The sequence below is a fragment of the Octopus bimaculoides genome, chromosome 1 (assembly GCF_001194135.2).
Source record: "Octopus bimaculoides isolate UCB-OBI-ISO-001 chromosome 1, ASM119413v2, whole genome shotgun sequence".
In the NCBI taxonomy this organism is placed as follows: Eukaryota; Metazoa; Mollusca; class Cephalopoda; order Octopoda; family Octopodidae; genus Octopus; species Octopus bimaculoides.
In genome coordinates, this window is record NC_068981.1 from 35,734,489 (window position 1) to 35,751,716 (window position 17,228).

A 17,228-nucleotide genomic window follows, 5' to 3' on the forward strand; every position below is an offset into this window, starting at 1 on the left:
ACCTTGTGAGTGAATTTGGTAGATGAAACTGTCAGAAGCCTACCATACATTTATAGAAAAGGTGGTAGGATGGGATTCAAGGAAAATTTTGATGATATTTCTATGAGGTTGAGTAACTGTTTAGAGGTTGTTACTGAAGAGAAATTTGTAATTCAAGGGATCTTCACGGTGACTTTACATTATTTAATGTTGCAAGAAGTAAAAGAATGCACAGTGGTTTGTTACTGTTGTCATTTAGCACCAGACCTGCTCAGTTTACTGATTGAGTAGATCCATAATCAAAAGGCACTCTAACCATGACCATTTCTATAAAAGTTTAATGTAGGTGGGCAACACTTGTATATACAAATACTTGGAAAAAAAGGACATACTGAATGGGACAATATAAGAAAATACATTTAATAAACCACTCCACAAAATGAGTTTCTGTTTGATGAATATGATTTGCTTCCTTTTTTCTTTTTTTGTTATTGCTATTTTACAAACATGAGGAGGTGGAATACAAACACCATTCAGTGAAAGTGGGCATTGGGATGATCAAGATCAATATAATATAATTGCTACTGGTTTGATGATAATATGCATTTACCCTCATCATAGCAAATGTCACTTTAAATGCAGCTTTCTTGCTGGTTAGCAATGTTATGATAACAGGCTTCAATGTGATCAAGTTGGATGGGCAGAGAGAATGCAAAACCAAAACATATCTTGGCACAACTCAAATGGTGTACTTTCAGATAGAAATACACACACACACACACACATACACACACACAAAAGCAAGCATACATGCATGCCCATTCAGAGAAAGCAAAATTAAAGCTAGTCTTGGAAGTGTCAGCTGTCAAAATTAAATTCACCCTACAGAAAGTATGGCTAATTAGAAGTCAAAATCATTATTGCTAATTAATTAAGAATAGATGTGAGGTATATGTAATTCCCTAAGGCATATTGATTTGTACACACACACTCACACACACATGCTCAAAAATGTTAAATATAGTAACAAGAAACTTAAAGTAGCTTGAAGACAGTATGTACATAAAGAATTATAATACACTGGTGTATGTAATAATTCTATTAGAATGTCTATTTGATAAATAAGATTTGTCTTGAGAAAAATATTTTGTTGTCATTTGTTAATTCCTTTAACATTCATTTTCTATTAATTTTTATACCTATTGTTCATGGTAGTATGAGTTAGGCAAATATATTATTGAAGCATTGTTTTACAGATGGATGTCCTTCCAGTTGCTTATCTTTACTTGTTTTTTTCTCAAATTAATAATCTCTTCTTTTCCTCTCCTTTTTAAAAGTGCAAAGCCAATGGAAGACTTGTTGACAAAATATAACAATATCACTGTAACTTATGATCTTTTGAGAAGAACAAATGCAAACAAACACAGACACTCATACATGCATACATTGCTTTATGGGACAACTCTTTTAGCAGAGCATGAGTGGGGAGAACAGGTGAGAGTGTGATGATTTTAGGTAAGGTAATGAGAGGAAGAGAGAAGTATGATGAGAGAGATAGCATTGTAGTTATGAGAGTTTAGTAGTTGAGAGAGTAACAGAGGCTTCACTATTGGGGTAGGAAGTATGGAAGGAAGAAGTTAGTGTTAGTGTTTGATGAAAAACAGAGTGGTGAGGATGAGGTGGATTGTGTAGAAAAGGTCCAGGACTATTCTACCTTGTAGGGTGAGTATGGATGGAAGGTGTGAGGGAAAGCAAACACAAAAGAGAGAAAACAGATGAAGGTAGCAAGAATCCAGAGTCAGTCACTGAAAGTGAGTTCTGAGAGTCATGGGAGGTAGGCCTGAGAAATGAAAATATTGAGGTAGCAGAGAGGCTGTGAAGAGAAAATGAGAAAATGAAGAAATGAAGGAGAGATGAATGGTAGTGGACAAGCAAGTGAGCACCACAAGTGGTAAAACAAGAGATATGAATGATTGTGTGTGTGTGTGTGTGCATGCGCACATGCATGTGTGTTACATGCATGTTTGTATATGTCAGTACAGAGAAGAGATATTTTATGTTCTAAACTGCAAATTATACCAACTTAAGAAAACAAACAATGAAATGAAGATGATGCACGTACACACACACACACACACACACACACACACACACACTTCATCATCATCAGCATTTATACCTATCTTTTATGTTGGCATGCACAGGATGATTTGACAGGAGCTAGTAAGTTAGAGGATTATGTTTTGCTCCAATGTCTCATTTTTAGTATAATTTCTATGACCAGATGCCCTTCCTAACATGAGTCACTATAGACAGTATACTGGGTACATTTTTTATAGTACCTGCATAATAGAAGTTGCTTTACCATCAGTAAGATTAAAAAGCCCATTACTTGAATCAATTGTTGATCACAATGTGTACTGAGTGCTTTTTGTAGAACCAACATTGTTGGGGCCACCTTGAAGCTTGCAAAGTAAAAGAGAGCCTCCTTGATGGATGGAACAGGTTTACTGTGAAAGAATAGTAATACAGAGATTAAGAGAGAGAACAGTGTTGCAGTAGGAGTAATAGAATGAGAAGACAGTAATATCAGAAATTAGTGTGAAGGAGAAAGGGACAAATGGAATTGATAATGGGATTGGTTGAGTAGATGGACCTAGTTATGGGGTGGGTCAGTTCATATGTCATGTCAGCATGGGCTGTATGGTCCTAAGAGAGTTCTTATAGGAGTTACATAGATTCATAGTTGTGAGAGAGTGGTAGGGGAGAGATTAGTAGCAACAGAGTTAGGGAAGAAGCTAATTGGAGTGAAAGCGAAAAGTAGTGTCTGGGGATTCGTGAGAGAGAGTTAGAAGAGTGAGAGAATGTAATGACTTTCAGAATGTAATCTTGCTGAAATGATCTCATATGGATTAGTCTGGAGAAAGGGCAGTGCCCATTTTATTTACAGGCCTTCAAGACTGGTCAGCTTAATACATATCATTTGTTTATGGTAGTATTTATATTTTGATTTCAGTGAGAAAAAACTCATGTAGGACAGGATTCTAGTAGGTTGGCATTCTGTGGAGAAAGGTCAGGTTGAAATGGTCGGAGCAGCACTTAGGCTCTAGGACACAGTAAACAAGACATGAATTACAGAGACAGGTGTGTCAGTGATTGGGTCATGCAATTTACTTGTGGTAGTTATAGAACAAGTAGAGAAGAGACAGTGTGTTAGTGACTGAGATTTTATCAACCAGTTAGCTAGTTGCATTTTGGGTTAAGTCAAGGATGTTCATGTGCAACCCAGTACTCCAAGTTGCAACACATTACCACTACAACTTTGAGGCATTTGAAAGCTTTTAGTAAAAATAATGAAATAAAAGTGTTCCTTATATTTTTTCAATTCTATTTTTATTGGTAAAGAAGGAAATAATAGATTGATTTATTTTCATTAAAACATTTACAAATTTCTTCAGGTCTATTTTTTTATCATTACTTCATTGTTTAATTGATTTAAACCATTCTGATTGCAGTTCAGCTGGAGTACCACAGAATATATATTCTGTATATTGATTACTATTACTTGAAAAAAAAAAAAAAAAAACAGCAAAAAATCAGAGATATTCAGTACTTTTAAAATTTTTTTCTCTTTTGTTTGTTTTTGTTTTGTTTTCAGACAATAGAAAATTAAATCTGCTTCTTAATCTATTTATAGAAAAGAAACTGGAAAATTATTTTTTGCCTCAAAGTATAAAAACAAAATATATTTCTCAAATATTAATTATTGATGCATCAAACAATATGTGTGTGTGTGTGTGTGTGTGTGTGTGTATTTTTGTGTGTATATCATCATCCTCATCATTTAACGTCCGTTGTCCATGGGTTGGATGGCTTGACTGGAGCTGGCATGCTGGAAGTCTGCACCAGACTACAGTCTGATTTGGTATAGTTTTCTATGGCTGGATGCTCTTCCTAACGACAACCACTCTGAGAGTGTAATGGGTGCTTTTACATGCCACCAGCACAGGTGCCATTTATATAACACCTGTATCTGCCATGATTGCGATATATGTGATATATGTGTGTGTGTGTGTGTATGTATATATATATATATATATGCACATACACACACACACACACACACATAGCTTATTTATACACAGTACACAAGGTTTTTGCAATCTCACTGACTGTTTAGTCAGTGTTAAACCATATCAGAGTGATGGAATTTTGATCTGGTATTTGATGGTAGGGAGTCTGCTGCAGAGAAAATGCAAGTTACACTGAAATCACATGGATACAACGGTCCCATCCGTTGGTTCTGATGAAATTTCATCTGCTATATAGCACTTGAAGTCTAAATGAGATGGTTTCTCAGGAGAGTTACCACAGCTAATGATATTAAAAACAACACATCCAACTCAAATTGGATGTGCAAATTAATATATATATATATATATATATATCTTTACTCACATGCATATATAAACAGACATACACATCACACACACACACACATATCATCATCATCATCATCATCATCATCATCATCATCATCATCATCATCATCATCATTTAATGTCTGTTGTCCATGCTGGCATGAATTGGACAGTTTGACCAGAGCTGGTAAGCTGAGAAGCTGCACCAGACTCCAGTCTGATCTGGCATGATTTCTGTGGCCAGATGCCCTTCCTAATGCCAACCACTTCGAGAGTGTAATGGGTGCTTTTATGTGCCATGGGCATGGGTGGCAGTTGCATGACACCAGCATCTGCTACAACTATGATTTCACTCAGCTTCAAGGATCTTCCTTCTCAAGCACAGCATATTGCCAAAGGTCTCGGTCATTTGTCATTGTCTCTGATGCTCAAAAGGGGCTTTTTATAGTGCTTTTTACAGTGCTCTTATATATATATATATATATATGTATGTATGTATGTAGATATGTGTATATACATACATACATACATATATATATGTGTGTGTGTATATATATACATATATATATATACATGCACACACATATGTATATATTTATACACATAGAGGCAGTTATGTGGATAAACAAATTAAACATGTTAAATATAACAGCTTGGATATGAAATGCAAAATATGTATTTATGTATACATGCAAAATGAGAGAAAGCAAAGAATGGAGACTTTCAGATGATGAATATTTGAGTATAGATATTTTGATATTTATATTAATAGATACAACTTTCACAGAGAAATGCATATATATATACATATGTGTGTATGCATACAGATATGTATATGTATATATGTATATACATACAGACAGCCATACATAGATAGACAGATACATACATATATATATATATAAATATATACACACACATATATATATATACACAGATATAGACATGTGTGTGTGCATGTATAGACATACATATGTATGTATGTATGTATGTATGTATGTATGTATGTATATATATATATATATATATATATATATATATACATGCACACATACCACACACAGATATACGCATGGCATGTATAAAGTTTTATAAACTTCCTCCACTTGCCTTTTCTCACTAATTTTGCTTTTTTTAAATGTGAAGATACAAATCTTTTGAGTATTATTTAACACAAGAATTGAATTAATTAACAATTTTGTGAAGCAAATGTAATTAAAGATAAAAGATAATATAACAATATACTGAAAAAGTGAAACAAAAACAAAAGAAAAACAAATAAGATATCTAAAAACAACCAAAAATGGCAATAAAATCATTAATTAGTTCATAAATATAAGTAAATGTGCTTGTATTCTTGTAAATGTCTCAATTGAAATGAAACTTCACTTCAATATCTATTTTGAGGCAATGTGTAAAAAGAGTAATATTCAATTTTTGCGAATAAAATTTACTTTTCTTTATCATGAATATGGATGGATTATTTAAACTTAAAATATGATATTTTAAAGACAAATCTACTTATTCTAATTGTAATAAACCGTAATGTGGTGGACTGGTACTTCTAGTTTTTGTAGCCTTAAGTGGAAGTGAGACGATCTCTCTCTACATAAGAGTACTGCTTATGTTACAAATAGGTTTTCCTATAGCAAAAGTTGAACTCAGCCCCACAAGCTAATGAGTCACTCATTATATCAACATTGCTGCCTGACTTAGTGAGCTGTTTCTATCATATGGTATGTATTTACAAAGTGGACTAGGCCATGTGGGACTTACGTATCCTGGTATGCAACATAATACCGAGGACAGGACAAGATACAAAGTTGCAACCTCAAGTCTAATCATCATCTACCACTCTTCTAGTCTTGCTCTCCATTTCTATCATTGTATCTACTACTAGTTCTAAGTTTCTTTATATTAAGAACTTTCCATCATAGCATCCAATTACAGTTTTTCTCTAATACTTTAAGATGTAAGTTTTTTACCATAACCTTGGTTTGAGTAAAACCTGGTGAGTGAAATTTGGTAGGCAAAGTGTGTGGAACTCCATCAGTGGTAAATTTCCCATTTTTGGTTGGTAGGCTTAATCTATTTCTCATTTTAACACCCATTTTCATTGGGTATCTTTAGTGAATTCCACTTTGATTCAAGCATTTGAGCAGGTCCCAAATCTGAAGATAATTTCTTCTTTTCCTCACACCCATCTTAGAGGCCATGGAAAGAGTCATAGGTGTTGGCCTTCCTGAAATGAATAAGTCTTAAAAAAAGTTTCTAAAATGTACCTTGTATCAATGCCACTCAAAGATTGATACCAAACTCTAGTGAGAAGAATGTGGTAGATAGAAACTTTGAAATAACTCATCAGAGGGTTCATTTCTATTCTTGGGTGGTAGCTGGACTTAATTTGTTGTCCACTTTAACACCATCATCTGACCTTTGAGTGCGTTTCATAGTACCTGCTCTGTTACTGTTCCAGACCAGATCTCTGGTCTGAGAACAACCTCTTACTACCAAACCCTATGAAGAGAACCATAGGCTCCACTTTCCTTCCTCTAACTATGCAAAAAAAAAAAAAAAGAAAATAAACTTCCATATCTTTCTTTTTGCTAAAATAATTTCCTTTCTTTCTATCTTTACATAATGAAATAAAGTAATAAAATTAATAAAACCTCAGTCAGTTCATACGAATAGTACAAGTTAAAAGAGTATAAACAAATATTAAGGCCGTTATAGTTCAATATGAGCATTAAGGACTCTATTGTTGAAATGAAAAATAAAATTGAATAATTGCATAAAGATCACATAATATACTTCATTCCATCAAACTCAAATTTGCTCCACTAGCAAAAATTAATATTGACTTTTGTCAAGATGATTCTCTCTCTTGAAATGATAAAGAAGAACCAATGAACTAACATTCTGAAGAAAATATATATAAAAATAAAACACAGTTCTTAGATTCATATGAGTTGAAATTTATTCAGATGTAGACCACAGTATAATTACAGTTGAAAAAAATCTTCAGTCTAGTATATAGTGCTTAAGGGGATTTCCATCTTTTCCTGTTGTTGAGCTGGAAGAGTAGAAAGAAAACTACTCTAGATAGTGAAGAACAACTGCTTCTTCAGAGTCAGCATCAATTTCTATTCTTTTGTTGTAAATAAATTCACAACCCTCCAATCATGTCATTGTCCTGATGCTGCTGCTAATCTTGCAAATATGGACATGAAAGGTTGTGTCACTGCTCATTACAGTCCTCATGTATTGAACTGATTCTGAAAATGCAGTCTTTTAATTCTGTGTCTTGACTGATATGTGTGTGTGTGTGTGTGTGTACGTGCACGCAAGTGTGTGTGTGTATGTGTGTGTTAATTCCTTATGCATGTAAATCTTATTTCATTCTGATTAGCTTTTCTTGGTTGGAATAAGAAGACATAAAAATAACTTTGATATACACCCTGACAGATGACAAAAATAACATTAGTATTAGATTACAAGTTGCCGTATTTACCAATTTCTTGGAAAAAATTAACTTGTATCTATCCAATACAATGTTTAGAAATAGATACAAAAAAAAATGTTTAAAAAAACAAAAGAATTAAATGAATAACAGTTAATAATAGCCATGAATGTTAGAAATAAATACAAAAGAATTAGAAATACTATTTTAGGTTTTTATGAATTCAAAAAAAAAAAAAAGTATAGACCCTTCAAGATATTTTAGTCAGAGTAAAAGCTTTTTTTGAATGATCCTAATTTGGTATTTCAAGCCGAAACTGTCAAGGATGATTTTGATGATAAAGAACTGTTCTAAAATGGTAATGGTAACAGCTCCACAGTGAATAAAATGATTTAGTTTCTAACGACCAAAGAAGAACTACAACAATAAAAAAGGGAGAAAAATGTATAGTCTGAGAGGTATATAACAGAATTCTATCTCTGAATTGGTATATTTCAATGGCAGAATGCCAAGGAGCATTATATCTCAATTATGTATTCACCAAAACTGAAGATGCTTCCTCTTACTAACGTTGGATTATACAAAGGTAATTCTATTGGTGTGAGTCATCTTCACTTTTACTTATTTTCTTTCTACATTTAAATGTCTGTCAATGGTATAAAGGAAATGGCTAAAAGAAATCTCATACATACATCTATGAAAAGCAAAAGCACTGAAGAATTGCATTGTCACTTGAATCCATTTGCTAAAGATTTAATAGGAACAAAATAAAGAAAATCGATGTGGTAAATGGATTTGGGGAGTAATTTTATAAACAGAGCTAAACGATAGTTGATAAGATGAAGAACAATTTACTGTAGTATGCAAATATTTTGAAAAGCAAACAGTAAAAAGTTTATTGGAAATTTGAGAATTTTTTGAAATTCTAAAAGAAAGAGTGAAAGAAATAATTTTCAGAAGAAAGTGCAGGCATGACAGTGTGGTTGAGAAATTCATTTTCTAGCTAAGTTTTGGGTTCAGTTCACTGTGTGTCACCTTGGGCAAGTATGTATATATATATATATATATATATATATATATATATTCATATATATATGTACACATGTATGTGTGTGTCTGTGTGCATGTTTGTGTGAGCTCATATTTGCTCATCTGTTTGTTATTTGATAGACTGGGGAATTATTATCTTGCATGGAAACAGGAGAGATTTCTGACAGAAAGGGCATATAGCTGTAGAAAAGTTTTCCCCAACATACTCTCATTTGAGCCATGCAAGTATGGGAAAGTAGATTTTTAAAAGATGATAAGGCTGATAATGAATTGTGGGTCAGATTTTTGCATTGGTTAGTGATATGATGAGAAAAAGCCTTAGATTCTGGATAAATGATTTACAAACTTTCCAACTTAGAGCAGTACTAACACATATGTATTTTCACTACCTTATACACTAATTTACTAGTGTCAGTCTATATAACTGAAAATACACTTTTATTTATCTTATTTTTTGCATATATTATCTTGCAATACGTCTGAACGTATCAGTGATGTTACTGGGGTCGTCAGATGTTTTGAGTCTTTCAACAAACAAACCTCTTCACTCAGGTGACCTGGTCAGGGTTGATTAACCCCAGCTTGTAAGCAGTTTGCACTGTCCCAGGGTTAACATCTGAACCACAGCTATCCCAAAGCAATCACTGCTGCTTCTTAGTATCTGTGATTCCCAACATATTGTAGGCTCTGTAGATGAACTGATTTTCCAGTGATTCGTGTAGTTTCTAAATTTCTGCATCTATTCAACTTATCCTTATATGGAAAAATGGATATAAAACTAATTTTAATTATTTATTTTCATTATGTCTATTACATGAACTGATTAGGTAATATATAGTATTGTCTGTAATGAATGGTATCTCATTAAGTTATGTATCTTACACTTTTTATTAATATTGATGTATTTAACGACTTAGATGATTATTTGATGCTATAGTTCTTGACAAATAAAGTATTTGATTTTTATCCTTGCTTCTCTAAATAACCTCTTATTGCATTCATTTATTGACTACTTACTCTCATTATATCAAATATTTTTTGAAGGTTAAACCTCACAAATCTCTCTTTACTTTCTAGCTTCCTAGAATACAATGTCATGATGTGATTAGAGAGGTAAGATTCAGGCCTTAATCAAGAATAGCAAGAAATGAAAATAATAACAGAAAATAAAACTAAACTACTAAATAAGAATCAAAAGCAATGTTCAAAACCATTAAGTTATTATCAGTAATGGCAAAGTAATTGTTTGTGATAGTTTAATGTCGCAACAGTCAATCATAGTATTCAGTTTATTATTGCCCTGACAAACTGAACTAACTACAACGGTAGCACTATTTTATTGCTTTTTACTATTGTCATCAGTTACCTGCTGTTAAATGGCCATTTCAGATCCTATTCTTATGATGCCTAGAAAGTAGTAACAATACATTTAATAGATAACACCATGCTTCGACTGTATTTAATATGTTCTCAATACATTTATTTCAATCTGTTAAGATGCTTTAAAAAGGAAAAGATAAGACATACATAAAATTCTTTGAAAAGTGTTGTCCACAGAAAGGTAGAATAAATAAATGAAATGACTAAAAACATATCTAGTAAGTGTAGAAGAAGGAAGGAAGGAAAAAATGAAGGGGAATAAAGAACAAGAAAAGATTTTACTTACGTCCTTCTCCTGAATAGCCGACAAATACAAAAGGAGGTTGCGGGGAATCTCCCATGGCATTAACTGCCCTTACTTTGATGTTATAAGGGGTGTAGACTTCATCAACATCTACTTGAAGCTCTCCTCTTTCAGAATCTTCAACGTCTTGGGAGTTCCAAAATGTACTTCCGCGTCTTTGCCAACTGACTCGGTATTTAAAATTTGGACCATGGTGATAGAAGCGAATCATTGTCTGTAAGAAAGAAAAATACAGATATTTAATCTTTATAGATTCACCTGTCAACCAATCAATTTACCTATATCCATTTGCTTGTCTATTATCATTGCTCTTTATCTATGAATGTTTAATGATCCATATTCATTAAAATAATAACTGAATTAGTATTATCATATTAAATGTAGCAGACATAAAATAAGCTAATTAGAAATTATTATGTGGTTAGGAAAAGTTGGAATTAGTGAATAATTAGTCTCATTTTAATTATTCCGACAAATATGAGAGATAACTTGAAACATATTTTGGTTTTATTAGACCTCCTCAGTGAAGCATAAACTTCATTGTACTTGCAAAAGTAGGGATGAGTGAATCACAATATTGTATACAAATTGGTGTTAAAAATTAGCATATTCTAGAGAATATATTATTTAGAGACAGAATAATAGAAATATTGGTCAAATGCTAATATTGTCTTTTTTTCCCTGCATAATAATTTTTAATTAACATTTTAATGCACACTGCATTGAATTTGCTAACACTAACTTGACTTATTTATGAATAGATGGTGATTTTAAGTAATTTATTCATAAAAATAGGCCTGTTATGATCTACACAGATTCAACAGTAATGGAGCAGGCAAATTTGAATGGTTAAGAAATTTGATTCACAATCATGAAATCCTCAGTTCATTTCCGCTATATGGCATCATGGGAAAATGTCTTCTACCATTGCCTCTGGTTGATCCAAAGTCTTGTGAATGAAACTGAGTGAACAGAAACTGCGATGAAACCCATCAGGTGGATTGTACTCATAATTCAAAGCACTAGTTTGTCTACACAAATTGTGTCATGCCGATTCTGTCTGAAGAAGATGTTAAAGGAACATGTGACTGTCAAACCCATTTATGTTTAGCTATACATAATATTCAACATTTCTTCCTACACCTGAACAACAAATTTGTAAAGGACAAAGAGACTTCAATTATTCTTTTTAGAAATTAGATATATACAACATACTCAAATATTACTGATGATGCAGTTCTGATTCATTGTATAAAGTAGTGGTTTATTCTCCATTACACAATTTCTTGACTATAACCCAGTAAAGCCTGTACATATGACTTATGTCTGAATTATTCTCTAAGACGAATATGACTTGAAAGGATTTTCCTGAAATCAGTTGATGGCTAATGTAGCTGATATTAAATTTAGTGCTGAATAATAGTTATTTGAAATGTAATGTTAAGGAGTGACACCACCAGAGTGACATATTTTTAAGAAAGGCAGAGAACTTCCATCTCTTAAGTACTATTAAGATTTTCTTTTCTTTTGCTCTCTCCAGTTCAACAACAATAAACTTTAGTCTTCAAATGTCTTTCCAGTTAATCCCAGTTCTACTTAGATCAGTGAAATACTCTTGATAATCTGTATTCAACCACGTATAGAATGCTACATTCTAAGACATACACATCAAATGGTTATATGTATATTATAACACCCACTCCTCAGTTTGGAACTCCTTGTCTGAGTACGTCCATCACCCATTCACTCCCATCTACGTAGGAAGGAAAATGTAAACTACACAAATCTAATCTAATCTTTCTTTATCTCTCAGAGCACCTATAATTAACTATGTTCTGATAACAACAAGGGAAAGGAAATAATATTGTGGTAGAAATAGTATATTATTGATAATTCACAAACTGTTGTTGTATTGTGATATTTCAAAAGAGCAGTAGGAACTTAATTTATTTTATGTAAAATATTTCCCCTGAAATTCCTTGAATCATGTTAAAAGTTGCTGGAGATTTTGATAAGAAATTAGTTATCTCTGACAACTATAGATTACATTATAATAAAACACGTATAAAATATAGATTTTTCATTCTCTCTCCTTGAAAATTTTATATAAACATTGTGAGATATCTTTTCATAGTCAAAGTATGCCTAATTTGGTTCAAATACAATTTTTCTTTCTTACTGAAAACTGTGTTTTTAATATACATGTATACACACATTCATGCATAAATTATATAATATAATCATTTATCATATTTAAATTTAGTGTGTGCATGTGTGTTAAATGTATGTGTGTGTGTGTGTAGTACACACACGCACACATGCATACTCTGACTATAGTTTTCAACGAAAAACCTGTATCTGTGCCAAGTTATGTATGCTTTGCCTGTCTATATATGTATATATATATATATATATATATATATATATATCATCATCATCATTTAACGTCTGTTTCCATGCTGGACGGTTTGACTGGGGTCTGGGAAGCCAGGAGGCTGCATCTGATCTGGCAGTGTTTCTACAGCTGGATGCATTTCCTAACGCCAACCACTCTGAGTGTGTGTGTGTGTGTGTGTGTGTAATAAATTTGGATAAGTTTGTATGCTATAGAAAGAAATGGTATATGAAACTTTAGAATTGAGCCTTTGAGAGAAGTATAGAATTTATCCTTTTGTTTCAGTTCATGATTTATCTGTGAGGAACAGCATTGTCAATTCGTGTGCAAATGATATTTCTTAAATATTTTTTGCTACCTTTTTATCACCAAGTATGAATATTATTTTTCTATGTAGCATGCATTGCAATGTACAGACACATCTGTTTGTGTAAGCACATAATATATATTATGTGTCCTTATTTTTTCCTGTCCTTTTTTGTATTGTCTAACTGTTCAAATGTTTTGTTGTCGCCTGTAATGTTCTTGTTCCATTTTTTGTTTTGTCTTTTTATACATACATATAGTGGTCTAGTACACTTTGGTCATCTGTATGTAACTACATATATACATATCTAAATTCTGTATGACTCTTTTACTTTTTCCTTTAGCCCCCTTCACACTTTCTTCGTTCCTTCCACTTTTCTTTTTCTTGCTCCCATCCTCTCTTACATTTCTTGGCCTTCCCTTCATTCTCATCACTTTCCCTCCTTCTTTACCTCACTCTGTCTCTTTCCTTTTTTCTCTCTTTCTTGTATCTCTCTAATTCTTCAATCTCTCTTCCCCTACCTCTCTCCTCTCCTTCCATTTAACCAGTGCTCGGCTAAGCCTGACCGTTCGACTACCATCTGTATAGCATCTCTTATATTCCTTCCCATGACTTCCACCTTCTATGTTCCTGCTGTAAGGCTTCACTTCCACACACACCAGCTTAATTTAATTCATCCTTAATTGAAAGACACCAGTTGTTAATGTCCTGTTGTTTGTATTTTTAATTGTGTACCATTTCTTCATATTTTTTCTTCCTTCTTTTTGTATACATTCGCTTGTGTTTTTTCCAAAGAATCTAGTGCGCTTAGCTTAGATTTTCTTGGGGCTGGCCAGATTAGAGCAGTCTTGAGAGTAACTGGGCGAAACTTCAAAGACGATCTGGCACTCGACTGAAGATTGAAAGCTCCGAATGATCCGTCCTTGATTTTTCTTGTCATTTTTTGTATCGTCTAACTGTCCAAATGTTTTGTAGTCGCCTGTTATGTTCTTGTTCCATTTTTGTTTTGTTTATATATATATATATATATATATATATATATATATATATATATATATATATGTATATATGTATCATGATAGATCACTGACCACTACATTAAAATTTTTTTCTCCTTGTTTTTCTCCTTGTTTTTCTCCTTATTTCTTTCTGTTGAAGAGCGTAGCTCGAAACGTTAAAGACTTTCTCTATTCCCGAAGCATTAAACTAATACACCCTTTTGTTGTTTACACCACCTGTCCTCGTCTGTTGTTGTTTTTTTCGTAAATTCTCCCATATATATATATAATGTAAACGTATGTATTTTCCAAATAAATTTATATATCTGTACCTGTATAAGGAAATGCATGTTTACTATCTAGTGAGGATATGCATAAAATTAACTTCACAAAAGTATATATGTATCTAGCTACTGCAGATAAAAAATGTATATAAGCAACAGAAATAATAATATGCTTTCTTATCTTCGGAGCCAATCCATAAAAACAAATTTCTTACTAAGTTTTAGATCAACTTAAACACAATATTTTGATACAAACCAATGAATTCTTTTTGTCTCTGACCTGTGTTTTTATACAAATTTAACCTCCCCGTCATCTCTTTATTTCCACCCACCCAATCAAACTATCCATAGAATTTTTTCTGCAGAAATATTTTTTATACCATGTTTATTTTCCAGCCAAATTGCACTATTCACAAGATGAACAAAAAATATGTGTAAGGTTTGGAAAATTAAAAGTATTTTACAGTATTTCTTTTATTCTTTTACTCATTTCAGTCATGTAACTGTGGCCGTGCTGGAGTACCACCTTTAGTCAAACAAATCAGCCCCAGGACTTATTCTTTGTAAGCCTATCAGTCTCTTTTGCTGAGCCGCTTGTCAAGCAATGGGTGGAACACACACACACAATGGGCTTCTTTCAGTTCCCGTCTATCAAATCCACTTAGAAGGCTTTGGTCAGTCTGAGGCTATAATAGAAGACACTTGCCCAAGGTGCTACACAGTGGGACTGAACCTGGAACCATGTGGTTGGGAAGTAAACTTCTTACCAAACAGCCATGCTGTGCCTAAGGAAACTAAGTTGAAACTTTGTAGTTATTGTCAAAATTTAATTGAAAAATAAAATATGTACAGTTGAATTTCCCTTTATTTCTAAGCCAATAACTTTCATGCTCAATTGCAAATTTATGCATATCTATTTTGTATGCTCAGCACATTATTTTGTATGCTTGCACATATATGATACTTTTCCAATTTATTACTTCTGATCTACAGGAAGTCTTTAATTATCTCAATGTGCTAATATTTTTCCCTATCAGCAAGGAAAAATAGCTGCATGTACATCATTAGACTTGGTCTCCTTCTAGTCACTATGGGAAAACTTAGAACTTGAAATGTCTATTAGTTAACTTGTCATTATTAAAATGCTAAGCATGGTTATCTCGCTCAGTAATCTGGTAGGTTGGAGATGTATGAGAGCTGAAATCCATGAGAGACTTTTAATACAATATAAGAACAGCATTTTGGTACTATAGACTGCCTATCAATGGACTGACAAATATTAAAAAAATGGTTACAACATTGTCACATAAGAAGGAAGAGCCAGATTTTGATCCTATCCAGTGCTGTTGATGATGCTGAATAAGTCTAGTGCACATTACTGTTGAACCGGTGGGTGACTGTTGACAATGTGGCAAATAATATGCAAATTAGTCATGGTTCTATCTACAAAATCATCTGCAACAAATTTGAACAAGGTTAAAATAATGAAAAAATCCATACCTACACCATAGTGACTACAGGAATGCTATATCTACTGATGCATATACACATAATTTTCTTACCAATAGGAAAAATTTATATGTGCATTGTGGACTGTTAATGATCCACACTGCTCTTATTTAGAGTAAACAGATAACAGAATGGCCAGGGTTTATATAATATAACAATGACAACTTAACTGATGTTTCGAATTTAAAACTGTGCCGTTGTGACTAGAAGGAGACCATGTCTAGTGATGCATTTACAAACAATTCTCCTGCTAACAGGAAAAAATTATAAGTGTATTGCAAATAATTAATGACTCATCATTAGTAATGTTTCATAGTCATACAACATCACATTTCTTTTTCATGTTTTTCATAAGAAAAGCAAAAGCACTTTGTTGTTAACAGAGGTAACTGTTCTCAATTTCTTTTGTTCTATTTGTAGACAAAACTTTTTCTACACTGTTACAAGATAAACTACTACAATGATATAACTAGTACTTCCATCACTATGTCCACCATATGGCAAGAAATTTATCAAGTTGTAATGAGCTTATATTTGGGAGAAAATGAAATAAATGAAATAGTAAACAAAATTTTAAAAGTTTGTTGATCACATTTTTTATTTTAATCTGAAAATTGTGACCTTTCTCCTATTCTGGTCAGTAATATTTTTTTTTCTCTTCCACTTTTCTCACTTTGCTGATATTATCAACATCTGGACTAAGGATAAAGCAATTATCTTAACAAATAACATTACTCATGTATTTACAGCATTTGTAAAGTTTGAAATAAGTTAGTTACAAATCATATTGATCTAGGTTGTTTGTCAAAGATTTACAGATGAAACTGACATGAAGCTAGATTCATGATAGATATGAGAAAATCGAAAAGTCTAACAGTTACTTTATTGGAACTTAGACAAAATCTATAATTAGATACACCTTAGGCCAAGTAATTCCAGGTAACACACTCAAGTCATTGGCAAATTGAGTATGTTGCTGAAAGTTGAAACTGGATTGCTTAATTTGTATGAATGAATTGGTAGATGCAGAGATGGAGCAGGGTCAGTTTAACACTCCAACCCTCCTTTAATTAGTTATCATGATAATAATTTATTATTTATTTAGTTTTGATATTTATAATATATCAAAAAAAAAAAAAAA

At 32.6% G+C, this 17,228-nt stretch overlaps 1 protein-coding gene across 1 annotated transcript in view; it reads right to left on the reverse strand.

Annotated features, from left to right (window-relative positions):
* LOC106878977 (neuroglian) overlaps positions 1-17,228 on the reverse strand; it is a 562,318-nt gene that overhangs the window by 116,572 nt on the left and 428,518 nt on the right. Inside the window, exon 5 of the mRNA XM_052966151.1 lies at positions 10,577-10,808. Coding sequence (XP_052822111.1) covers positions 10,577-10,808 — 232 coding nt within the window. The remainder of the gene's footprint in view (positions 1-10,576; positions 10,809-17,228) is intronic.